Here is a 26,431-nt window from a genome sequence, read left to right on the forward strand (position 1 = left end):
GAGCTCAATTATTGGTTTAAAGGAAAGTTTTGCGCCCCACCAATTATGGCCACTGCTATGTTTAAACAGCTCTGGGGCAAGTTTAAACAGCGTCTGAAATGCCGGAAAATTGGCTGTAAAATGTTTTTGTTTTTTTAAAGCTGTTTACAGTTTTCATCTGATAATTGTCCTGTAGAAATTGTCTATAATTTGTCTGTACTAAGCCGGAGGTAGCAAGCATATTTTGGGTGAGTCTCCATAGACTGCAATGGAGAAACTCATGTATCTTCTCTGAAACCAAGGGTTTTACATTCATATTTGCAACCCAGTTGGTTCAGATTTGAAAACAACAACCGGTATAAAAATAGGTATATGATCTCCAAAATGTTTATTTTAGCTCTGATGTTAACTCAGGTGCCCTCCATCACTCTGACTTACTCTGTGCTGCCTCCTCTCTCATGAAACACTTATAGAGAGGGCTGTTGGATGAGTGTAGCAAGAAAACATGTTGAAAATTTTTTTATTAAATTAAAATTTGCCTTAACCTATATGTCTATCTATCTATCTGACTGTATAACGAACCGTGTATCTTTATCTGCCCCCGCCCCTCCTTTACTCTCTCTCTCTATTCATCTTTTAGGGTACACTCAAGGTTCACAGTGGCTTGCTTGTGGAGGGTGCCATGCGATTAATTCATGGGCATTTTTTGCAGTTATGTTGTTGTACGGTACGTGCAGAATTATGTAGAGTATGTTCAGAATAATATACAGTATGTGAAATATGAAAACTTTTTCTGTGGAAAACAAATTAGACTAATTCATCGGAACAGAGTATTTTTATAAATCATGTCTGGTGGGGATCTGGTGTGTAATGAATAAAACATACATTGTGCACTTGACAATACTTATTGTTGTTTGAAATGTAAATGTAATCATTTTCATTGTTCAATAAAATAAATAATTTGGGTTCACTCTAAATATGAAAAGCATTACAACTAGAGTTGCAGTGTTATGTTGAACACACACTAAAAATGTTTTATATTCTGTGTTACATTTAGTGAATACAAGTGAATATTCAATTTAACAAAACAAGCATTGGTAAAGGCGATACTCAAGGTCAGTCATAGGCAGATATTGGGGTATCTCTGGCAGAATACTGGGTCAGGTGTAGGCAGATATTGGGGTATCTCTGGCAGAATACTGGGTCAGTTGTATGCAGATATTGGGGTATCTCTGGCAGAATACTGGGTCAGTCATAGGCAGATATTGGGGTATCTCTGGCAGAATAAATAATATATAAAAAACACTCTAGCATCAATGGCCAGTTTGCATGGGCCAGTTCTGGGATTTGTTTTTGGTTAATTGGAGCCCAATGCTGGCAGTGTCGGTTAGGTTTAGGCACCCAGACTCGGACCGGTTTTGGCAAGGTCTGACATTTGTCTTGTGGTGATTGCGGCCCTATGCTGGCAAAGCTGGTTCAGTTTCAGCAGCCAGACCCAGACCAGTGGATCAGGGTTTGGCGAGAGTCTGGCAACTGTACTTGGGCCGAGTCATTTCTTTCGGCCTGCCGGATTTGGGCCATTATGGGGCCAAACCATTTTGGCTTCCTGGGTATGGCAACATTAATATGTAACGAATGTCTTGGAAGAAATAGTTAAATAGGACCCAAATAGGACCAAATAGGTGCATGGTACACATGGAGTATACAACGTTACATTAAAATTTATTGTGGCTGATGGGCTAGTTGTACCCCTGCATGGCTCACAGTCTCTGCTTACTGGTAACATGTGCCAAAGCTATACTGCCTTATAACCCACAATACAGTCATTTAAATGATCATCAGTTAATCAAAAAACACTTTGGTGAAAAAACATTACTTTCATGCTGCTAAAACGCAGATTTGTTAATAACTCTTTATCAAGTTTTCAAATCATCTTGCCACTCACATATGAGAGGCAGATTGCTGTAATACAGAATTGAAAACAAACCCACCATCCTTGCACAAATGCAATATGCAACATGCCCTGTGTTGGCTTGTGCCCCAGTCTCTCCAAGCTCATTGGTCTTGATTACATTACATTACATTACATTACATTACATACATAGTTGATTATTCCCCAAACTAATTGTTTGATTGTTAATCCTGAAAAATAAATGAAAAGTGATTGTCCATTTTTAAGGTTTTAAGGTAGGCAAATGCTTTACACCCCCCTATTTTCAGTGCACCGACTGCCACTACAGGCTTTAAATGTAATTTCATGACGGAAAGAAAACGAGTAGGCTACACAGTAGGCTATCAGGGTGCCCTAATACCACATTAAAGAATCTCCAGCATTTCCTTGTGAGTTGTGCATTTTAATACATGTTGATCCAACAGGTTGCTCTGACTATCAACGAATTTGGCAATTTATTTGATCATTTATATCTTTTGATAATAATTAAGGAATAAAATTGAATCAATTTATTTTACATGCTGAATAAGTGAAGGGTTTTAACAGTTGATGCGCTTGTGTTCGGTATTCAGAGTGCCAAACATTGAACAAGCTGTTGATCGTTAAAACTGCTGGATTCGGACATTAACCATATTTCACCTCAAACTTCACTTCCCCACCATGTGGTACCCAGCACAATATCGTCACAGGCATAGCCCTGTCCATCCGGCAACGACTATGGTGCCTCCCCCTGGCACAGAGTGTGGAAGAAATGGTGTTATACACCCCTCTGAAAGCCTTTGGACCTCCCCGGCAATGCTAGCAAGAAAGAAAGATGGCTGTCCCCATTCCTATGCGGATTACAGGCGGCTTAATGCAGTAAGAAGAAAAGACTCATACACTCTGCCCCGCATTGCAGCGGCTAATGGCAGGTCTCCCTCACTGACGCTGCACACTGTAAGGTGGCCTCGAAAGTGGGGAGAGGCCTGTGGTCATGCCATTCAGGCTCACCAACAGCCCGGCCCCTTTCGAGCGGCTGATGGAGTGGGGCCTGTTCGGTGTTCCAGGCACTGCATGTCGAGTATCTAGAAGACATACTGACGCGCAACCCCAGCTTTGAACACAGCGCTGGCTAACCTCCGGCTCGTTTTCAAACTGGTCAACAAAGCCAACCTCCATTTTAGCCCCTGCCAAATGCTAGGTGTTCCAGAGAGGGACAAGCTTTCCTGGGCCACATTTTGGGGAGAGGGGGGGATTGCCACCGGTCCAGGTGGTGAGGTGGTAAGGAAGTGTCTTGTCCCCTGGTCTAGCAGCTAGACCTACAGCAGCCTCTTATTATTGGTGCTTCATCCAGTGGACAATGTGGGAGCAACTAGACGACCTCGACTTTGCGGATGACATTGCTCTCACACACCCACACTCAAATGCAGCAGCAAAATTCCGAGTTCCACCAAACACAACAAAGACACAGGTGATGAAGGTCCAACCTAAGAGCGGCAACCTTATCCTCATGCACGGCACTCCCCTAGAGGAAGTGGAGGCATTCACATACCTAGGTGGTGTGATGGACACCACCGGAGGGACAGATGCGGACATAAAGAGCAGGATCAACAAAGCTAGGGTGGTGTTTAACATCCTAAGTAAGATCTGGAGCTCCAAAACCATCTCAACTAAAACCAAACTACGCATCTTCAACTCCAACGTGAAGCAGGTGATGCTGTACAGATCGGAAGCATGGAGAACAACACAACTAACAACAACCAGACTACAAACATTCATCAACAACTGCCTCAGGAGGATCCTGGATATCTGGTGGAGGAGTGTGGACCTGTGGGAGAGAACTAGACAGGATCCCATCAACCTACAGATCCTAAGAAGAAGGTGGAGCTGCATAGGACACACCCTCAGGCAACCAGCCACCAACATCACCCGACAAGGCCTAAAGTGGAACCCACGGGGGAAGAGAAAAAGAGGCCGCCCCAGGAACAGTTGGAGGAGAGATGTCCAGACAGAGATGACATTCGTCAGTGGCCTATGCTCCTTGAAGGAGCCATGGGCTTAAGAAGAAGAAGAAGAAGAAGGCCGCTGCTTCCCTCCTCCGCATCACTGAAAAGTCCAGAACATTCCAGTGGTCCCCTACATGCCAGCAAGCCTTCTGCTACAGCACATTCTGAGGCCAGCATGCTAAGCCAGCTAATGTTGCCAAACTGAATTCAAGTCAGCTAAATGCTATCGAATGCTGACCAGCCACATGGTTAGCGGTTGGCCACCACGGCAACCTCTCACTAACCCAGCCACAGTACTACACTGTACTAATAGCCAATCCATATGTTTCCTCTTGTGATCCGACTTCTTCTATTGGCCACATGCTTTTCAGGTACCGCCCACAAAAAAGGGTCATGCCCAGAAACATCCCAAACACTTTTTATAACGAATGCAGGTAGCCAAGCACGGTATCAGGCAGAACTGAACACAGACACAGGTGGCCAGTGTATCTTAAGGACTGAGAATGTTTGTTTTATCATATTTTCAGAGTGAAAATTCTGCATAGTAAGTCTACACGCCACTTCAAAACATATTGAATCAGATTTTTTTACACCTTTAATAGAAAATGATATTGAATAACTTCCAAGCAAAAAAATAATAATTTCAGGAAGTTAATTTAAAATAAAAACTAGAACTGGTATTGAAGTGTACACATCTCTGCATCAACATTTTACTTAGCGGAAGTTTATTGGTAACTTTTCAGTGACCATTAAAGGTTTCTTGTTTATATCTAGTATGAAAAGAGGCAAACATATTGAAAATCCATTAGTCAGTCATCCGTTTTAAAAAATGGGATTAAGGTCTGGAGACTGAAATGCCTTAAGTGCTCTTTAATGTATAAGTTGAAGGGCACAAAGAGTAAATGAAGGTGGAATGTTTTAATATCAGACTATCAGGAGAACTTTTTGTTTGAGTTTGTGTAAATGGGCAGTGTCAATGTTGATAACCTCATAGATCTACTGTAAGAGCCATGCTGTCTATTTAAACCAAGTACACACAAAAGTAAGACATTTATATCTATATTTTGCTTTATCATTTTACTATTGTTCTGTTGTGGTTGTTTCGTGCAATAAAAGACAAGAAAATAGAAGCGTTCTCAGCAGATATTTTACATAGGTCTAGACTCCACATGCAGCAGAATGACAAACCAACCTTTGGTGAAGATGATTTATTCCGATGAAGTCATCCCTGGCCCAAGAAAGTTCTAGAAAACTGTATTTGGCTTGTCCAGCAACAACACTGATCTATCAACAAGCCCTTCCCATTTTTAAAATCTTACCTGCATAAGTAAACCAGCTTCATCATATTATGCTGCACTTTCATATTTGAAATGTGTTGGCAGTATTACCTGACTTTACCTACCTTTACCTGACTGAGATCAAACTACAACTACATGGTTTTTTCAATTAATCTTGGTCTGATTTATTTAACATAAGCCTAAAGCCTTTTACTTTTGATACTTAGGTATATTTAAAACCATATACTTTTGACAAGTAGTATTTTAATGGGCAACTTAAATTTTGTTCACTTTGATAAGTTATCTTTATTTTTATTGACAGTAAGTATGGCATTTGAGTACTTTTTCCATCACTGGAGTCAGTCAAGTATGTATTCAAACTGAAGAAAAATGTTAATCACCAACAAAATGAATTGATGTGATGATAGATGTACAGTAGTCCAGTACTGTATATTGGACTACTGTACTGTAGTATACTAACGTGGCCACAAGGAAGTACATTTCTCACCCATGTCGAAATACATATACAATTTCTTTTCATATTTATTTTTAAACAAGCTTGAGGACAATGGCAAAATGCAATTTGTTTTTAAAAATTAGAAAAAAACTTTAATATTTTTTAAATAGTGCAACCCATAACAAGTAATACATAAATACATTTACATCACTTATCTTAATTTAGAAATACAAAAAAATAAAAGAAAAGAAAGAAAAACACTGTTCCTGGATTGTGAATGTCGCAATAATTCATCCAGGATATTTCTAAACGAAGACCGCCCTCACAGAAATCCCCCTCCCCAACAACACAAAAAAAATTTGCATTCTGATTTTCTGTTCTATATTTTATCCCCAACTATTTGACATGTGTGCACATACTTTGAACATACAATATACAATGTGTTTAGTTTCTGGCTTTTAAATACACCCTGTTCTCCTGTTGATTGACATTTTGAGCTATGTAGAGAAAATACAAATGGAAATGCTGATATCACATATCAATATTATAAATAGCCTATTCGGATTAATTTAACACTACACATGCCATCATGTTAATCATTTTAATGAATGATTATTTTTATGCATTAGAATTTCTATAGTTTTTACATTTTCATAAAGAATGTCAAGACTTGATCAACATGGCTTCATGTAAACAGTAAAATGTCGGGTGTTAATTCAAGTCTAACAGTCCATATGAGTCCAATCGGGGCCATATGTACCCTGTAAGTGTTAACACTGAACATTTTACTGTGTACAAAGGGAATTATGAGTGATTCTCTGAATAGGAAAATTGACAGGAACATATCAAATATTGGTTCAATAGTAACACTGTTATTTTATTTGAGTATAAGATACTTAGCAAAAAAGGATCACGCTAAAGAATGTGGATGCGAATAGACTGTATAGCACATGCTTATGACATACATACAGTAACTGCATGTACTATATGTATTCCATATGCAATGCTTATTGCCTACGGCAGGGGTGTCCCATCTTATCCAGAAAGGGCCGGTGTCTGTGCAGGTTGTTGTTTTAGCACAGGACTAAGACAGCTGATTCTACTCATCAAGGTCTTGATTAAAGACCACAATTAGTTCATTAGTATAATCAGGTGTGTTACTGCTGGGTTAAAACAAAAACCTGCACCCACGCTGGCCCTTTCAGGATAAGATTTGACACCTCTGGTCTACGGCCTAAACATCTGTGCCACCTGCAAAGCAAAGATTTCCAGGTGGGTTCTAGATACATCGGTATGTTTTGTATTTTGAAACATGATACATATTTGTGTATTATTGCCTGTATTTGTGTATATATCATACCTGAATGTGGCTATGGCATGGCATGTGACGATAACACAATTAATCAACAAAAACCAGGGTTGTGTCATATTATCCTTTGGCTGTTTTAATGGTGGTCACTGTAATACAGCGCCTGGTGTTTACTCGACTCACATACTGCAAAACAGTCATTATAAACAAATAGTGGAAATAAATATCCTGGCAGAAAAATGCAATGATGACAGCTGAAATTAAACAAAGAGGACGACAGACGAAATAGACTAGTCTGAAACAACCAAGATTGGAATATTTTGGTATCTATGCTACCACTAGCACTATAGCTACCAAAACATATTTTTCTGTCCAAAAGGTGAATAAATTTAGAATCTATTGTAAACGTTGTGGCTTTTGCACCTCCATCTTGCCTCTTTCCTCCTAAGATATGGATATCACTGTATTTCTCACAAATGGTTTTAGATTACAAAATCACTGCAATCAATGTACTTATGATAGAGTATGATTTATAGGTGTCCAGTCAATACAAGGGTTTTAAAAACAAAAGAAAACAACAAACCCCCCCCCCTCCGCCCAGCTGGAGTTTAAACCTGAGGTTTAAGCACGCTGAAAATCTCCTAATGTTTTTGTGTGTTTATACATAAGACATGTATTATATCTGAAAAGAGGTCAAAATCTTCTGAAGAAGTACATAAAGGTACATACTGCAAGTATTGATGAGGGCCAGTTTAAACAGCACTGCTCTTTTACTGTGTCTGTGTGTGCTTTCAAACACAGGCACATATAGTGCCAGCTGAATTAGTCACTCGGATTTCACTTCATGTTATTGGATTTTGGCACTGGAATGAGTGAAGAAAAGACAGTGCATTGTGTCAGCGTTTATCTTCAAACTTCAGAGGTTTGCCTTCTTTGCCTGCAATACCTTTTAAGTCCACTAGATGGGGCGTCTCAACTATAGTAAAACATTTTAATGCCAGCATCGTTGCTTACACAGTTGAGGACTGTGACGTTTTTTTTTTTTTTGCTTTAAATGTGCCATCTTGATATATAGCATCAAACTGGTGTGTTGTAGATTGAACAGGAGTTTCATACACATTCAAAGATGTATTTGTGGATAAGACAGGCCAGGTTTTCATTGCTACCTCTCATGACATTTGCCTACTTACACAGTCTGCACTAAACGCCCGCTCAAAAAAGGATAGTTTTTAAATATCAAACTAAAACCATGTGTTGGCCAAACCATCATTTAAACTTACTACAGAAATGTATTAATATTCTAGACTGTTGTGTTGTAAAATTACTGGTACTTTTCCTTTGTCTATCTGTTTTCAGGAATTTAACTGAGAATATCTGAATAGAAAGCTGAATGAGCTTGATGTCTGAATAAGCATTTATTTCCAGGGAAGACTCAAGATCTCCTGTAAAACGCGTGTAGGAACACAGGTTTGTTTGATGGAAACAGTAATACAGTCTACTGTTTATGACGCATTGTGTATCGCAATCTATGCACTGACTACTGACTGCTCAGGGTGCCTGTAATGGTGAAAGTATGCAGTCAAAAATACAACATAGGAATACCGGATATCAATACTGTGTTAAGTTCCCATTTGTCAGACTATATTTCGACAACAGGGGCACTATTTATATCGTGGACCAGACTGGCAAAGTCTTCATTTTTTGTCCTTCTACAGAGGCAAAAAGGGAAGTGAAGGAGCTCTTTTTCAATCTTTCTTGTGGCTGGATAAGGAGAGCATCCCACTGCTAAAACAATTTTAGCATACAGTATTCCATTTAGACATAAATCTTATTTCTATTACACATTTTAGTTATTTTAATTCTATTATATACACTCAGTGATCACTTTATAACATAGACCTGTACACCAGCTTGTTAATGCAAATATTTAATCAGCCAATCATATGGCAGCAACTAAATCCTAAAAACTAAAGCATGCAGACATGGTTCAGGTGTTTTTCAGACCAAATGTCAGAATGAGGAAGAAACGCCTTGTCAATGAGAGGTCAGAGGAGAATAGCCAGACTGGTCGAAGCTGACAGGAAGGTGACAGTAGTGCAAATAACCACACATTATAACAGCGGTATGCAGAAGAGCATCTCTGAACACACAATGCATCAAACCTCTTAAGTGGATAGGCTACAGCAGCAGAAGACTTAAGTCTAAAAAATAAGTCTAATAAATACCTAATAAAGTGCTCACTGAGTGTATTTTTGGCCAATGAGGTGAGATAGTTTTACTAATTTCAAGATTTGCTCTTTGAATATGTTTGTTTCACTAACAGGGAGGCCTGTAGTGTAGTGGTTAAGGTAAATGACTGGGACCTGCAAGGTTGTCGGTTCGATCCCTGGTGTAGCTACAGTAAGATCCGCACAGCCGTTTGTCTCCTGCTTAGTCTAATCAACTGTATGTCGCTCTGGATAAGAGCGTCTGCCGTATGCCAATAATGTAATGTAATGTAATCAAGCAAAAAGGAACTTATCACAAGTTAGTATTTTGTACTTCAGAGAAAAAATAAGATTAAGATTCATTACAAGACTAAAATATGTTTTAGTTATTGCAGTGCAGGGAACATCTCAAGTTAAATTTTTCTGAATTGTATAATAGCCTCAAAAGCTCAGAAATAATAAAAAGAGACTGCTTGGCAGACCTTGGATTGACAGGGCATTCAGAAGGGTAATTTGATTTCACAATCCTGAGTGCAACCATAAAGCAACTCAAAGCGTAAAATAGCGATAATAGCGATCATTTTGTGTCGTGGCGGAATTGTTTATTTCAGCATTGGTTTTCAGTAATGCGCAATGCAACTATACTTTGCGTTGTCTAATTCGATCTGACAATTAACTTGATGTTTTTGCAGGCGAAATGTCAAGAAACATTCGAATTTGATGCCAAACAAACTGACATGAAATGCAAACAGGGAAGTACAAGGCTCCTCCAGTGGATGGATATCATATGGCTGTCCTTGGCTATTATTTTCTCATACCCGGATGCCAGAAAGTGCATTTGTTTATCATGCTCAATAATGCATTTGTTTACAAACTCACAAGCTGACAAAGCAACATTTTGGACACTTTCCAACCGGAGCCAGGAATCAGCAAAATGGCGGCAGACAATACCTAAAAATGCAGCTTAACCTGGTAGCAATACAGGACAGACATATTAAGTAAATTATATACTGCGGATGACCCCAGAGTTGCCCTCTGTGGTGTCCGTAATCGCTGTGACGACAGAAAACAGATCGTCCGTAGTGGTCCTAACTCGACGAGCGCGGGTCTATCTGTTTTCAGTGACGTGGGTACTGTGGCGACTGACATTTGCAGGCAATTAGTTGCTTCTGCATGGCTGAAAATCTAATCACACCGGGGTCTGAGTCAATCCCGGGACACGACCCGACCGGCTCTGCCCGCTGCGTGCACGGTGCTCTTCGGGGACGACGTCCCTCCTCCAAGGCGTGGCAAAGTAGAACCAAGGTACGTTTACCGAGAACACAGCGAGAGGTAGCAAAACAAAGACCCAGAACAACACAAAAAAAAAAAGAAGAGGAAGGAACGGGATCCTGACGGACGGGGCGGGGCGGAAGGCACGGCGCCGGGGGCCCGAACGCTCGGAGTCCCCGCCCGCCAAAGGTCACGTTCATCCGTATCCCGCCAGGCCGTCGGAGGCAGAGGTGCTAGCGGTTATTGCACTGAAGTCCGGGAGGGCGTGGCAGCGGCGGGCTGTGCACACCGAGAGGTACGGCCACAAGTACAGGCTCAAATCCGAGCCGGGGTACAGGGCCGGGGCACAGGGCCAGGGCACAGGGCCGGGGCACAGGGCCGGGACACAGGGGCCCGTCGTCGGCCCGTTCAGCAGTAGCTCTCGGAGTACGGCGCCCCGGCGTTTTCGTCCCCGCTGCACCCCGGCCGGAGCCCGTCCGTGCCGTTGGGCGCCTGCTTGCGCGCTGAGATGTAGCAGTAGGCCTTTCCCTTCTTGGACCCGGGGTGGTGGTGGTGGTGGGGGTGGGGCTGGGCGGAGGCGGGGGCGTCGCCCGCCCGTTTCTGCGGCTCGGCCTGGCAGTCGGGGTGCTCCGCCCCCGGCTCGCAGGGAGGCTCGTGCTGGCACTGCGACAGGCCGGCGCCCCCCTGTGGCGTGTTGCTGCAGGTGTTGCGCTGCTCGTCCAGGACGCTCATGCCCAGCCTCCACCTCTGCCACTTCTTCTTAATCTCCGACTGCACCTGCGGAGAGGGGCCAGGGAGCAGGAGGCCATCAGCACAACTGGGGGTGAGGGAGTATTACATTACATTTACGTTGCAGTTACTTAGCTTACGCTTTTATCCAAAGCGACTTACAGTTGATTAGACTAAGCCCCTGGAGCAATGCCGGGTTAAGGGCCTCGCTCTAGGTCCCAACAGCTCAGCGACACGGATCCTATCACAGCTACGTCTGGGCTTGAACCACCAACCTTCCAGGTCCCAGTCAGGCACATTAGCCACGAGGCTACATGCTGCCCCGGAGTCTCGCTGGGATAGATCCAGGAAATGGGACGTGACGTTAATCACAACACAATGTGCGAAAAACATGCTCCTCCCATGTGCATCCATCTACTTTTTGGTCGCTGTTATGATATCAAAAGCGGATATCACTCTGGATGTCGCAAGGACAATTACGACCAAACAGGAGGGCAATGGCACAACCTTTCCAGGCACACACATTTAAAAAAACCTGACGGGTGCCAATGGCCCTGCAGGATATCCTCCCACCAGCAGCACCTCAGAGACTGCCAGGTGCCTACCAAGCTTGTGTTAACTCTGGGAGTCACTCAGAATGAGAACAGCCTAATGTGAATGGACAGGGGTGACCCGGACAGCTAGGGTTGCGGGGAGGTGGGTGGGTTTTGAAAGGCTGGCGGTGACGAAAGCAAGAGCTTGGCGAGGATCTGACGGTGAGTCACCGGAGTGCCCCAGGCACTTACCTCCTTATTGACGAAACAGTACAGGATGGCCACGAGAAAGCCCTGTAGGAGAAGAGGGGGGGAAATCTCAGTGACGCCAAAATTCTGCTTTCTGAATTCATTCAGCTGCAAAAACATGTTTTGAGAGAGAGAGAGCACAGCACCCATGCGTGAATGGTTATTGCTGTTATCTGTTATATTCATTTAGATTACATTTGGCAAAACTGTGACAATGTTTGAGAATGTCAGTAAATCATAATTGAGAGAATGTGTGTGTATATCAGATACAAACAGAGAGAGAATGTGTGTTTTGCGAGAGAAAGAGGGAGAGGTTATTTCAATAATTATTTGTTGTTTTTCATCGCTGACTGAAATGAGAGATAGACACACACGTCAATGTAACAGTTTCCTTTGCCAGATAATTATATAAGCACCTGTTTTCCATTGTATAAGCCACTTGTTAGAAAATCTGAGACAGTTTAGCATCTTGATTAAGGTCTGACTAAGTTTCCTAAAAGTATACAAGGAGTTACAAAGAGATAGTGATAGGATCTAAAAGCTTTCATGCACAACTTCCTGAAATGGTTCACAGGGTCAATAGAACCCCCGAGGGAGCATTTGATTAGCCTAAATACACTTCTAATTCCTTTGTCTTGCAAACATTCGGGAAACAAGTGTATTCAGAACTGCCCATTTACATCCGTCTGGGTGCCCTGAAGAATAGACTCTGGCTCCACAACCTGGCGGTCGTTGGGGGTGTGACAACATACCCCTTTTGGCAGCGACCTGGCCGGATAGCGGCTATTGTTATGTGTGCTTCTGATCTTCTGTGCGTCTGTAACAGTATAAAACAGACTGTGTGCGGCTGTGTGATGGTGTAGATTTGTGAGTCCTGGTGCAAGAGAGACTGTGTGTGTATGTATTAGAGACACAGTGGGCCTGGTGAGGGTGTAGAGACCGTGTGTGTATGTATTAGAGACACAGTGGGGCTTGGTGAGGGTGTAGAGACCGTGTGTGTATGTATTAGAGACACAGTGGGGCTTGGTGAGGGTGTAGAGACCGTGTGTGTATGTATTAGAGACACAGTGGGGCTTGGTGAGGGTGCAGAGACTGTGTGTGTATGTATTAGAGACACAGTGGGCTGGTGAGGGTGTAGAGACCGTGTGTGTATGTATTAGAGACACAGTGGGGCCTGGTGAGGGTGCAGAGACCGTGTGTGTATGTATTAGAGACACAGTGGGCCTGGTGAGGGTGTAGAGACTGTGTGTGTATGTATTAGAGACACAGTGGGGCCTGGTGAGGGTGTAGAGACCGTGTGTGTATGTATTAGAGACACAGTGGGCCTGGTGAGGGTGTAGAGACTGTGTGTGTATGTATTAGAGACACAGTGGGGCCTGGTGAGGGTGTAGAGACCGTGTGTGTATGTATTAGAGACACAGTGGGCTGGTGAGGGTGTAGAGACTGTGTGTGTATGTATTAGAGACACAGTGGGGCCTGGTGAGGGTGTAGAGACTGTGGAGTCTCTGACAGCTTATACACGCTACCTGCCACTCTCTTCATCTCTATGGTAAGCCACTCCACCTGTCCCTCTCTACATCTCTATGGTAAGCCACTCAACCCGCCATTCTACCTGTCCCTCCCTTCATCTTTATGGTAAACCATTCTACCTGCCCATCTACCTTCCACTCTCTTCATCTCTATGGTAAACCATTCTACCTGCCCCTCTCTTCATCTCTATGGTAAACCATTCTACCTGCCCCTCTCTTCATCTCTATGGTAAACCATTCTACCTGCCCCTCTCTTCATCTCTATGATAAGCGACTCTGCCTGTCCCTCTCTTCATATCCATGTTAAGCCACTCTACTTGGTTATGGATATGCACTTTGCGGTACATTGTCTGGATTAGATTGTCTGCCAAATCAGCTCTTCTGCTCTATGGTAAGCCGCTCTACCTGAAAGGAGTTGAAGAAGAGCTCAAAGAAGAGCTTGACATTTCGGAGCGTCCCCTCCATCCGCTCCTCAGTCATGACGGCGAATACCACCTCGTGAATGCCCAGCAAGGGGATGAGGGTCAGGGTGGATTTGGCCAGCCTGCAGACAGAAACACACCCATAATTTACTTTACATTACATTACATTAATGGCATTTAGCAGACGCTCATATCCAGATGAATGAATCTCTCACATAAGAAACATCATATACATTGCTTGTTTTTTTGAATAAATATCCAAACTGAAGTAGAGCTGACATTGTCCAGTTCCCACGCCAATTTGGAAAATCCAATGAGCCATTTCCAAATGCAACTGCTGCCGCATTCATGAGCGATCCCAATGGTGATTCAGGACAGCGCAGACATCCCCGGTTCTCCCATGAGACGGACAGAACTGCCGGCCTGCTTCGTTGCACACCACTGCCCACAGCCAAGCTTGCACTGAGTGGAGTCAGAGGAGGACCTTTCATATGCGGCTTTGGCCTGTCGTGCATGGGCGTCCGTTGGACTAGCTGCAGTCGCTACAGGGCGATGAAATGTGCACCTCCAACCAACTAAACGCTCCGGGACCCAATTGCGCAACACCCTACGGAGCTACCGGCGCCAGTCGGCAACGACGAGACCCAGATTCAATGTGTAACCATGGGAGTCACAGCACGGTGCCTTCACTGCCTGAGCCAGCCAGCAGCCTGCTTATTTCAATTATACGTTCAACTTCTTTTGAACACATGTTTTGCAGCTCTTTGGGCATTTTAAGAGGGGTACTGTATTTCATATTTACATGAAAAGGGGATTTTTGAAGTTTTGCGGCGCCGCCATTTTGGACGTTTTGGAGCCAGAAACTGTGCAGCAGCACGGAAACAGGAAGTGGACATGAAGCTCCTCCAGTAAGCGTGTGAGTCACTCAGCAGTGACTCACACCGGCCTGGTTCCGCCGCAAATTATTTATCTATTTCCATAGTAACAAAATAAATATAAATAAACAAAATAAAAGTAAATAAACCAACTTCGGCACATTTCAGAAACAGAAGAAGACATTCAACGAACATGACGAAAAACAGTGATTGGGACTACATTTCCTCGCTGGAAAAAAATAACTTTGTATGAGTACCATATTTGTAACCCTTGACATACATTGAAAGGGGTGGCTGACACTATCTATACTGGAGCCAACTGTCATATCTGTAATAAACAAACACTGCTTTTCTGTGATGCACTTTATGATAATGCTCTATATAATGGAATGTCCTTTGCACACTGACTGATGAAAAGCATAATAATATCCAATGGTTGATTGAGCCATTGCAGTATACACTCCCAGTCAAAATCGCACCGATGTAATCTCAGTGGCCGTGTCTATCGCAATATTCTCTGTGATACGAGTCATTAAACCACATCAATGCCTGACCATAGCTGCACTCACTCCACTCTCATACAACAGAGACATTTCTTTCCAATAAAAGCCTTAACACCTTTTTTAAAAAAGCCACAGTCATGCCTTTTGGGGAATATTTATGGTCTTTCAGCAGGGGTCAAGTTAATCAAAGGAGCACACTCTTTACATTACATTACATTCATTTGGCAGACACTCTTATCCAAAGAGACGTACAATAAAGTGAAAATCACAACTTTCTCATCAGTCTCATCAGTTCTCTCCCACCGTACCTCCTGAAGATCAAATTCACACCATGAATAAAACAACAGGAGGCTTTAACAAAGTGTGACATTTCACTGGCTGGTGTCTCGGCCATTAAACAGCGATTTCCACAAGTTCACACAGAGCCCTACAGCTGAGCCACCACAGAATCAAAGACATACTGTTATAGATTATTAGCCCACTGGCTTTGGCCTCATTATGCCCTGGGTAAGATTCTGTTTTTTGACGATTTAAAAGAAAATGTAGCATCTCAAATCCCAATCCGAATTTAGGATGTCAGAATGCTTTTCGCAGACGATGAACAAACATGCCTCTGCTTGGGAGAGTGATGCTCATGTTCTCAGCCAGCGGCTTCTGTTTACATTGCAGACACAAGAGGTGCATATGCAGAGCGGGGCTGGAGGAGACCCAATCATACGTCTATGCAGAGAGCAAGCCACAAACAGGGAGTCGCTTGAGCAATGAACACTGCTACCCCTGCCAAATTAATCGGATATCCCTGGGGTGACGGCAAGGCAATTGTGCCCCGCTAATACCGGCCGGTTTTGATCAGAGACCGCGGTGCCCAGTTGCTCGCTTTGACAGAGCGAGCCCGGGTTTTTAAGGTTACGGCGACATTCGAGCCACCCGTGCCCACAGACTGGCACCCGTCATCAGCATTAACTGTCTATCCTCCCCGGCTGTGGCTCTGCGGGGGTGAAAATAGCCTGTCGCTCACCCTCAGGCTAGTGCATCAGGTGTGCGCCGGGCTTTGGGCGACACTGAGGTCATTTTTTAGAGGCCCGGTTGGTGATAACAAAGTTGGCAGGGGGGTGGGGCCCAGATGCACGAGCTGTCAGAGCAGCACGGCTGGGATGGAAAGCCCCACATTGCACCAGAAGGTCACAGGCATCGATTCGGACACCTAAAGTGCAGAGATCGCCGCTGAGTCACACGTTCACACAGAAACATTTTTCAAAGGCTCAAAAAAAAAGAGCAATAAAATTCAATAGCAAAACAATAAGCTTTTGTGTGAAGATTAATTGGAGATGAGGTCATGTGGGAAATCAACAGTGGTGCACTGTTGTCAAAGAACACATTACCAGATCTTACAAAAACAGACCTCAAACGGTTACAAATGTGTTGTTCGCCCAAAGTAACTCCACATGAAACATTTCTATACAAGTCCAGTGTAAAAAAGAAAATACAGCTTTGAACAATGAGATTTACTTTAGAAATTGGTTTATTTGTGTAGTGTGTCAAAGCTTTTAAGACAAATGCTTCAGGAATTGGAATCAAAGGAATTCCTTTATAACCCCAGGGTGAGCACAACGGCCCTTTAAATGCACACACTTCGACATAGACACACACACACACACACACACACACTTCGACATAGACACACACACACACTTCGACATAGACACACACACACACACACACACTTCGACATAGACACACACACACACACTTCGACATAGACACACACACACACACACACACTTCGACATAGACACACACACACACACACACACACACACTTTGACATAGACACACATAAACACACACACACACACTTCGACATAGACACACACACACACTTCGACATAGACACACACACACACACTTCGACATAGACACACACACACACACACACACTTCGACATAGACACACACACGCACACACACACACTTCGACATAGACACACACACACACACACACACACTTCGACATAGACACACACACACACTTTGACAAAGACACAGACACACACACACACACTTTGACATAGACACACACACACATTTTTACATAGACGCACACACACACACACACACACACTTTGACATAGACACACACACACACACACACTTTGACATAGACACACACACACACACTTCGACATAGACACACACACACACACACACACACACTTTGACATAGACACACACACACACACACACACACACACACACACTTTGACAAAGACACAGACACACACACACACACTTTGACATAGACACACACACACATTTTTACATAGACACACACACCTTTACAGACACACACACACACACACTTTTACATAGACACACACGCACACAAACACACTTTGACATAGACACACACACAAACACACACACACACACACTGAATGTGTTATGTGGTCATTTGATCCGGGGCAGGAGTTCACCGGGCCAGCTTCTTCCTGGCAGGAGAAGGTGGCCTGGGTTCCTCAGGTTGCCATTACACCCCCTGGTGGCTCGCCAGAGGCCTACAGGTCACCAACTGTTATCGCCAGAGATGCGACTCTCCTTGGGTTGTGGCTGGAACCCTTGGAGAGCACTATATGGCTTGTAGCTAAGGAAACAGTCATTTCAACTGCACTTCTCCCTGAGCAAGTACAGGGGGTGCAATGGAGCCATTGACATGACAGTGCATTACAGTTTGAGGTTATTCCACGTGGGAGAAGAGGGGGAAATTAAAACAAGGCTTTTACATGTCAGTTCCAATTATTCTCCTCGTGGAATGAAAAACAATAAAGTGAACGTTAGGTAAAGTTGTCCTACCTGAATTTGTAATCTGTGTACCTCATCTGGTGTGCTTTCAGTTTGGAGACCAGGATTTGTATGATGCGAATAAATATGAAAAAGTTGACCTGAAAAAAAGAAGAGAGAGAGAGAAAGAGAGACAGAAAGAGATCAAATTAGAGGGCAACAGCACACTGCGCCTTGCATGTGGGTTTAATGCTGCATCCTGCACACATGCATTGTAGCAAACAGAAATTAAATCACAATTGACCATTTGTACATTTTCCCATTGATTTAATCGATCCCATGACTGCATAATATCAAGATCCTACTGCCACACAAATCCTGCTACCACATCCCGACTGGCCCCTGCCCCCCAAACCCCCCCCACTCCAGCAATGCCACTGTCTTAGAATGAAATGAACTGGCTTAGAATCAGATTGATGCCAGTCACCTGCATGTTGCAGCTGAAATATCAATCGTGAGAAAGAATCGCAGTGTATAATTTCACCACCGAGAGGAAAGAATTCATCTCTCTGTAATGGCTGAGGGTGGAAAAGTTTGCAGGCTGTCTTGGCCTTCAAAAGAATTGAGCCTGTGCAGAACTGAACACAGTTCCGTGACTCATCATTAGCTTTTGAGACATTACAGACTTTGCATCAACCAGACCTGGGTCAAACATACAATTGTTTTGGATTCAAAGACATTTCTATGCTTTACTGAGCTTGTCTGGAACCAAATATAGTATAATAAACTGCAAACCCCATCTTCGGGTCCTCTTGGTTGACTCAATTGGACGAGGCAAGAACCATGGAACACAGAAAAGTATTTGAATCCAAAACAATTACATATTTGACCCAGGTCTGGTGCCAATTCAGCACAACTCATCCGCAATGGATCTCCTCTGGTTAAATAAAGGATAAAAAAAACCACACACACAAGAAAACTAAACTCCTCAAATTCTGCCATCTTCTGGATGACTAAAGTGATTCCGGGGCTGGGTTTCAAACTCACCAAAATGGCCAGTAATATAGGGGACCGTATGATCCACCAGTAAGCCATGTTCTCGTTTATCTCCCAGCACCTAGAGGAGGAGACAGACACTCACCAATAAGGCACAGCATTTAAAGCGGTCCAAATTATTCCAAACGGGGTAGTGCCTAGAGAAAGTCATTGATGACCCCTCTAGTGACAAATTGTCAGGGTTTTCCTACTAATTTTCGAGGCAGTATCGTTTTTTGAGCTCAATTAACCATGCACCTTGGTTAACTGGTTTCCAGGTGCGGTCTAATTATTAACCAATTATGTGTTATTGGTAGGCGGGCTCTACCCTATTTAAGACTCATTGTCCCTCTACACTGTGCTTGAGTGTTACTTTGTGTTTCAGACACTGAGCCAGGTAGAGGTAGCCTTCAAGGCTGGTTTTTCATTAGAGACTTAAAGGTGTGTTACTCTGTATTCGGGTAACCATACCTGGTTTTCTTTATTATTTTCTTTCATCTATTAAGTCAAAATAGACTGTTGTACCAGGTTTTCGGTATTATTTTAGTTGGCGTTTCGCCGGGGAGTTTTCCGTCCGTTTTGCCATTTCTCCTCTAGTGGTTTCCCTAGATCATATTAGTGGTTATCACACGTTCTGGAGGGTAACCTTCCCTTTCCGGTGGGGTCTGGTCCCCCGTCCCCGCTCCCTCACAGTAATACACTGCAGCGAAGCGACACTGTAAGACCAATTACGTTCCCCCGCGGTTTCCTCACCGCGCAGCTGGAATCGATTGTGCTATTTCTGTGGAGCCGTGGAAAGGGGCTAAAAACGGCAATTTCGACATGAATGAAATCTCAGAACGACCTGGCAGCAATCATACCGTAATACAAGCAGTGATGGAAGGGGAAAATCACTTGAAAACGTGATAAAAATGATGTATTGTGATAATGACCATGCATGCAATAGTAGGTAAATAGCATTTGGCTGGTGTTGGTAGTCCACCCCTCCCCCTCTCACACCATACCGCCCTCACCGTGTGTTTTCATACAGGTACCGCACCACAATCCAGGGGACGACGAACAGGATAGGTGTCCCTACAAGTGGGAACAAAGACAGTTACATGCAATCAGCACAACGCACTGCACTATAAACTGCACTATAAACAACAATCCCATAGGCTTCCAAAACACGGGAAGATTAATGTCTATGATAAATATCACTTAAAAAAAAAAGCTATATTTCAGTGATATTTCAGTGACAACACAATACATCTGTGAATAATGACTGTTAATGATATCATTGCTAAAAAGAAATTATTAATTAAGTTCGACATGCAAGTTTGTACATTTCCTCTTCCCATACATTTTTAAAAAGTACAAACTAGACAAAACAAAATGATGGATTCGCCTTATTTGCTGTATACACATTTTTAGGATAGTGATTTTAGAAATTGGTCAGCATTATCAATCATCAGATTATATATGCAATTCCCGCTGAACAAAATACACAAACTACATGGTATGAAATCAAAGTCAATATTCATACCATTGGGCCAATGAGTATTCAGCAGGAAAGATGAATCCGAATAGTTACTCTTTTTAAACAGGAAATTAGTATAATAACCTGGACTCCAAGATATGTTTACTTTTTCTGTTCTGATGTATATGTATCTCAGAGATGCACCTGGATGTTTGATGATTCTCAGTGACGCAAGATGTTTGAATCATTACATTCATTACAGGAGTTATAACAAATATTACAATGTGAAACGGGCCAACCTAAATGAAGGTTTCACTTTACAAAAAGGTCAAGGAATGACATTTTCATTGCTTTGGTGCTAATGACATTCATTTCTCGAGAGGTGGGAATTCCTGATTTACATATCACTCTCAGCCCTTCCCTTAATTTGCATGGGTGGAACAGAGGCTTGAAAACAAGAAGAATAGATACACAACCTGTTTTGTGGACCTGTCTGAATTACAAATGAAAGGTGGTCCAATAGGAGATCTAAAACATAGTCAAAATAACTATTGATGACAGAACAGCAGAGGAAGCATAACTTGCTTATCATTCATATCATACTGTACTTATGTGTCTGTCTGTGCTTATGAACTTTGTGCTTATTTACTCTGATTAATACCATCTCAGGTCCACACTCAGCCACGAGAAGAAGCCATCACTGATACAATGCCAGTGTGACACATAAGGACAGCAGCTACGCCTTGGCTAAACTCCTGGTGTAAAATCCAGCTGAGACCAGCTTGACATTACCAGCTACCAGCGATTTCAAAACATAGCTTGAGCTGGTCAAGCCATGTTGACAACGGAGCTGGTGATCTGAACAGGTCAACCAGCAACCAGCTGTTTCAAAACCTAGCTTTAGCTGTTTTCCAGCAGCCTTCACTCCCAGTGAAGCGTGAGTCGGGTACTGACCCCAGCCGACCACCAGGTATCCGGAGAAGTAGCTGTTCTCGGAGAAGACCATGAGCACCAGCAGGTTGTGCAGGTACAGCCCCTCCACCAGCAGCCAGAAGTAGTTGGCTCCGACGCAGTACTGCATGAGCACCTGCGCCACCCGGCAACCGGACAGAGCCTGGGGTCAGAGGTCAGAGGTCAGAGATGGAAGGTTGATCAGTGCCTTCACTCTACAGCCTGTTTCCGAAACAGCTTATTGCACAAGTAAATTGAGTAGACTGGACGAGAAAGTCGTTAAGTTGGCGAAAAGTTTATTTTAAATGTAGTATTGATGATATATGTATTAGAGGGTTTCACTGAGTGTGGTCAAAACTACTGCGCTCTCAAAACTGCAGTTTCTACTACTACATCCGCCCTTGTAATCAGGACCTTGCCTCTTGTTCTCTGATTATGACGATGGTTCTGCCTCTTCCTCTCTGTGGGACCTCCTAAAAGGTATGGTTTATATCCTGAAATGTCTGCCCATGAATACACTCAGCGAAACACACAAATACACAAATTAACCACTGAGAGAAAATGTTAACTAATTAACAACTTTCTCATCCCGTGTACTCAGTCTGCATTCAGGGATACATTGGATAATAGACCAGGCAAGTAATATGTTTTGTAGACCGTACTTACTCTGAGAACACAGCATTTAGGAAGCTTTTTCGGACACAACCTATTTAAACAGGACACAGAGTTCGCGTCCCAAACAGCTCACTTGCCAACTATTGAGTCAATAATAATTAATATACAAGACATTTGCTCAGTAGTAGGCAAGTAAGCACTTTCGGACACAGCCAGAATGTGCTGAAAGTGTGTTATGATGATGTTTACGTTGATTCGTTAAGCAGGAAATATGTGCTTGTATGTTTATGCATCCATGCTGTGATGAATCGCTGCTTTCTGGCTGCAGCCAACCTTCTTTAATGAATGTTATTTCGGCAGGGTCATGGAGATGACCGTGCTCCAATTGGCTGCAATAATTAATCAATGGTGGGGTGGGGGGGGGGGTTGGACGCTGTAGATCCAATTCCTGTCATACACATCCCTCATTAAACTCTATGTGGCCTGACCTTGAGTTTAATGAGGGAAAACTGTTTGGGCTCCGAATCACACACACTGCATTCCGAGTTCAAGTTATTTCCTCCGCTTCCCTCCGGTAGAGCTACATAGCGAAACGTCGCGCCATAAACGCATAGCTCCAAAATGTGTAGCTCCAAAACGCGTAGCATCCAAAAACGTGGGACTTCACCTTATCGCTCAGCACGTTGGACACGTCGCGGTTGTCCCGGAACTCCTGGGTCTCCCTCGAGAGCAGGGCGTCTCGGGTGAGGATGGAGATGGCTCGCAGAATGAAGGAGATGAAGAGGTTGGTGTGAATGTAGTTCCGAGTGCACCTCAGCTTCCTAAGACAGAACCACATTTCTCAGTGGACAAAGCAAACTCCTCTGGAGGTGAAATAAACTTTACAGGCGGCCAAATCAAGAGTCTTCTTACTGGGGCTTTCAAGCTCAGTCCTTGGACTCTCCTGTGAAGGGTTGATTTTGTTATCTATTCGCTAAAACAGGTGTTAAAGATCTTTTAGATCTTCTCAAGATCTTTCAGATCATCTCAAGATCTTTAACATTTTCTCAAAAATGTTTAAACATTTTCAACAAGTTGACTGGCACAGTTTCACAGATTAGAACCCCACTACTTTTACCTGCTAATCGATCATTGAAACATAAAAAAGTGACCTGTTTCTGAAGGATTGATGTGCCTATTCTACAGATAATGAAAGCATTAGTCACTCTGACGTGCATAGCTAAAATCTGAAATAATGTGGCCTTAAGGGGGTAGATTATCCCTCAACAGACAGTCTCTAATTAAGAACAATTAAGAGCTCATTACAACTCAGTGGACTGCAATTATGGTTGGAATGAAAACCAGCATACACAGGGCTCCCCTAGAACACAGTCTGAAAACGCCTGTCTTACAGTAAGAGACAAAGCATTCCTCTCTGGAGACGGAAACAACGTTAATTTGAATCCGGACCATTCCGGTTCAGGAACTCCACTGGGTGACGCACAGTTAACTTTGGCATCTTTGGTTTCAGTCAACTGGGATTACAGGGTGTCATTGCTCGCTAGCGTCTCCAACTGGTCAATCAGCAGTCTGCCTGTTAGGTTACAGGTTACAAGTCTTCCTCTGACTCACATTAGTGTCAGCCAGACCTGGGTCAAATACAAAATTGTATTGTACTTTTCTATGCTTGTCTGGCATTTTGGAACCTATTCTGGTCCTCTCGGTTGGCTCAATTGCAGCAGGCAAGATCAATCCGGCAAAGAAAAGTATTTGAATCCAAACGAATTGGGTATTTCACCCGGGTCTGGTGTCAGCCTGACCGCGGGGTGATATCACACTCTCACTGCAGTCAGTGATGAATAAGACTGGGCATTCCAGATTGGCAGAAAAGCACGAAAGACAATGATAATATCCATCAAAATGCCACATTAAAAACTGCAGTCTGTCTAATGCCATTCCAACTTTCCATGTACACTTCTTTTTATAAACTGATCATGGAAAAGAGTCATGATCAAAGCGGAGGCTGTTTTCAACGGCTTTTTAACAAGCAAACTGACGTGATTTGGATATCCTTGGGGGTCATTTGGGAGTAAACGGGAACGTGTGGTTGGCAGGGTACAGCTAATGCAACATGTGACTGGATGCAAAAGGGAAGAAATGAACTGAAAGTAGAAGGGCACCAGGGGAGATGCTCGCTGGGGGGACCCAGTGTCACAGTTCATTGTTTCTGGGTAAAGTTAGCATCAGTTGGCTGCCCTCTGGCTAGTCTTGACCCCTGTATCTACCGCCTCTGGACAGAGAGGCCTGCAATCTGATCTGCGTCTACAGTAGCAGGCTTTAGCCAGTGTTACCCAGTAGGTCAGAGGTTGAAGTGGTTACAGTACACAATCAGACCCTGCCATTGGATCAAGATATTTCTGACCCTAAAAGTTGGTGGACCCATAGTTATGAGCCTGACTCAACACAGAGGCAACACTCTGGCTGGCCCTCGGTAGATTGTTCACCCCTGACTCTAGCCAACTGACACTTCCACAATTCAAGTGGACAGATTGTGTTTTAGGATCAACAGGAAATATCAGTCTGTCTCTTTGTATCCAGTGTTAGAACCCATTAGAACCCCTGCTACATCTAGACGTGATTACCAAAACACTGTGATTACAAACACACACACACACACACACACACACACCAGCACACACACACAAATTGGTCAGCAGTTTACCTGAAAATGAGCAGGATGATGAGAGCAAGGGTGAGACTGCTGAGTGAGAGGGAATAGCCCACAGTGTACATCAGTCTGAAGTAGGCCAAGATCATCATCTGGGTCTCCTACGGAGAGAAATGCACTTTCAGTGATGAGGACATCTTTCTCAGCAATTCTCCTCCACAAACCTGCTGGGCGCTCTCGGTCCATCAGACCGCAATGCGTTTCTCACACTCAGAGGGGGACATCCAGTCTATGGCCTGCCAGGGCGCATGTTTTCAAGGACCTCTCTGGGACTCCAGGGGAGTAAGAGCATCCATTTTATTTACAAAGCCTCACACTGGCTTCCAAACATAGAAACACCAGTACAAGATTTGCTCTTTTCTGTGAAAGCCAAGTTTGAAGAACTCCATAATGGATAAGATCAAGTCAGATTTTTCCGCATCGGATTAAAAAGCAGTTATCTGTCAAATGAAGGCAGTGACTCAAGATGCAAATAGATACAGTGTGCCTCTTTCTCTAATGCTGGGAGATCCAGTTCTTAGTTTAACCAGGTGTTTTTTTGACCAATCAATAGCTGCTTTTATGAAGCAGGCAACATTGTCTTCCTAACATTTCTGACAATGCTAGTGGCTTCTCTTGTTCACATCAATCAGTGACTATCCATTATATTAACATGTCGATAGCATTCACACATGACAGTGCCAGCAACTCTGAACAAGGTCTGGGCAAGGTTTGATTTTAACATTGGTTCATCAGCCATTGAAACTACCAAATGTTAAATGGCTTTGCAAATGTGAAAAAGTGAATAAAAAAATAATAATATCCAGCCATGTATTAATGAGGCTGTAGGACAACACCTATGGGAATTTATAACTATATGGTATGGATGGGTGACAGTAACACTGCGCACCAGTGTTGCGAGTTAGTCAGGTATAATTAATTAATGTGTTTTGTTTACAGGTAGAAGCTGGAAGAGGCCTGAGGCTGCTTGGGCAGGTTCGGGGAGATGACTCTGCGCTAAATGGCTGCTTTGCCTGTGTGATCTGTTAACGTTAAACGGCTTTGTTTACTGTTACTTTCTCTTGAATGGGTACATTTCCAGAGCGAGTTATCCATAAAGCCCACTTGAACATAAAACTTCTGTAACATTGAGGTAAGGCTGCCCATGTGAAAGAGGTCAATGCCTGCTGTACTGCCAATACAATTCAATTACAGCAATTCAGTCAGTGTGATTCATTTTCCTGACCTGAAGTGTTGGTTCTGTTAAAATGCATGATGAGTTATAATACTATTTGAGGGAAAGTGGGCTCCGTTCTTCTGAATTAGTTTTTGATTCGGCTCTCCCTTTCAGGGAGAATCCACTTGACCTAAATGCTCCAGGCATATGCTGTAGGAAACACAGAGCAGGCGTGTGCTAATGACAGACAAAACACCAACCGAGCTGATGATTCCTTCATCAGGATCTCCCAAAGGATTTGCACTGAAAGATATTTGCTCTCCCACGACAAATGTTTTGGTTATGAGAAGGTTCCTGCTGCTGGAGGCGTTTCTCTGACTGTTTTGTGAGTCGGTCTGTCATCATTGCTCTCAGGGTGGCAGTGATGCGTATTCAAGCCTGTCAACAGCGCAG

The 26,431-nt window shown here is 43.4% G+C and overlaps 1 protein-coding gene across 1 annotated transcript in view; it reads right to left on the reverse strand.

The window, feature by feature from the left end:
* Positions 1–5,717: 5,717 nt before the first annotated feature.
* gipr (gastric inhibitory polypeptide receptor) overlaps positions 5,718–26,431 on the reverse strand; it is a 64,589-nt gene continuing 43,875 nt past the window's right edge. Inside the window, exons 6-14 of the mRNA XM_061218187.1 lie at positions 24,817–24,923; positions 22,783–22,936; positions 21,504–21,663; positions 20,104–20,164; positions 19,103–19,172; positions 18,128–18,216; positions 13,883–14,021; positions 11,952–11,993; positions 5,718–11,214 (exon numbers count right to left, since the gene is read on the reverse strand). Of these exons, the coding sequence (XP_061074171.1) occupies positions 10,846–11,214; positions 11,952–11,993; positions 13,883–14,021; positions 18,128–18,216; positions 19,103–19,172; positions 20,104–20,164; positions 21,504–21,663; positions 22,783–22,936; positions 24,817–24,923 (1,191 nt within the window). The 3' untranslated portion in view covers positions 5,718–10,845. The remainder of the gene's footprint in view (positions 11,215–11,951; positions 11,994–13,882; positions 14,022–18,127; positions 18,217–19,102; positions 19,173–20,103; positions 20,165–21,503; positions 21,664–22,782; positions 22,937–24,816; positions 24,924–26,431) is intronic.

This window comes from Conger conger, chromosome 13, assembly GCF_963514075.1.
Source record: "Conger conger chromosome 13, fConCon1.1, whole genome shotgun sequence".
Classification (NCBI taxonomy): domain Eukaryota; kingdom Metazoa; phylum Chordata; class Actinopteri; order Anguilliformes; family Congridae; genus Conger; species Conger conger.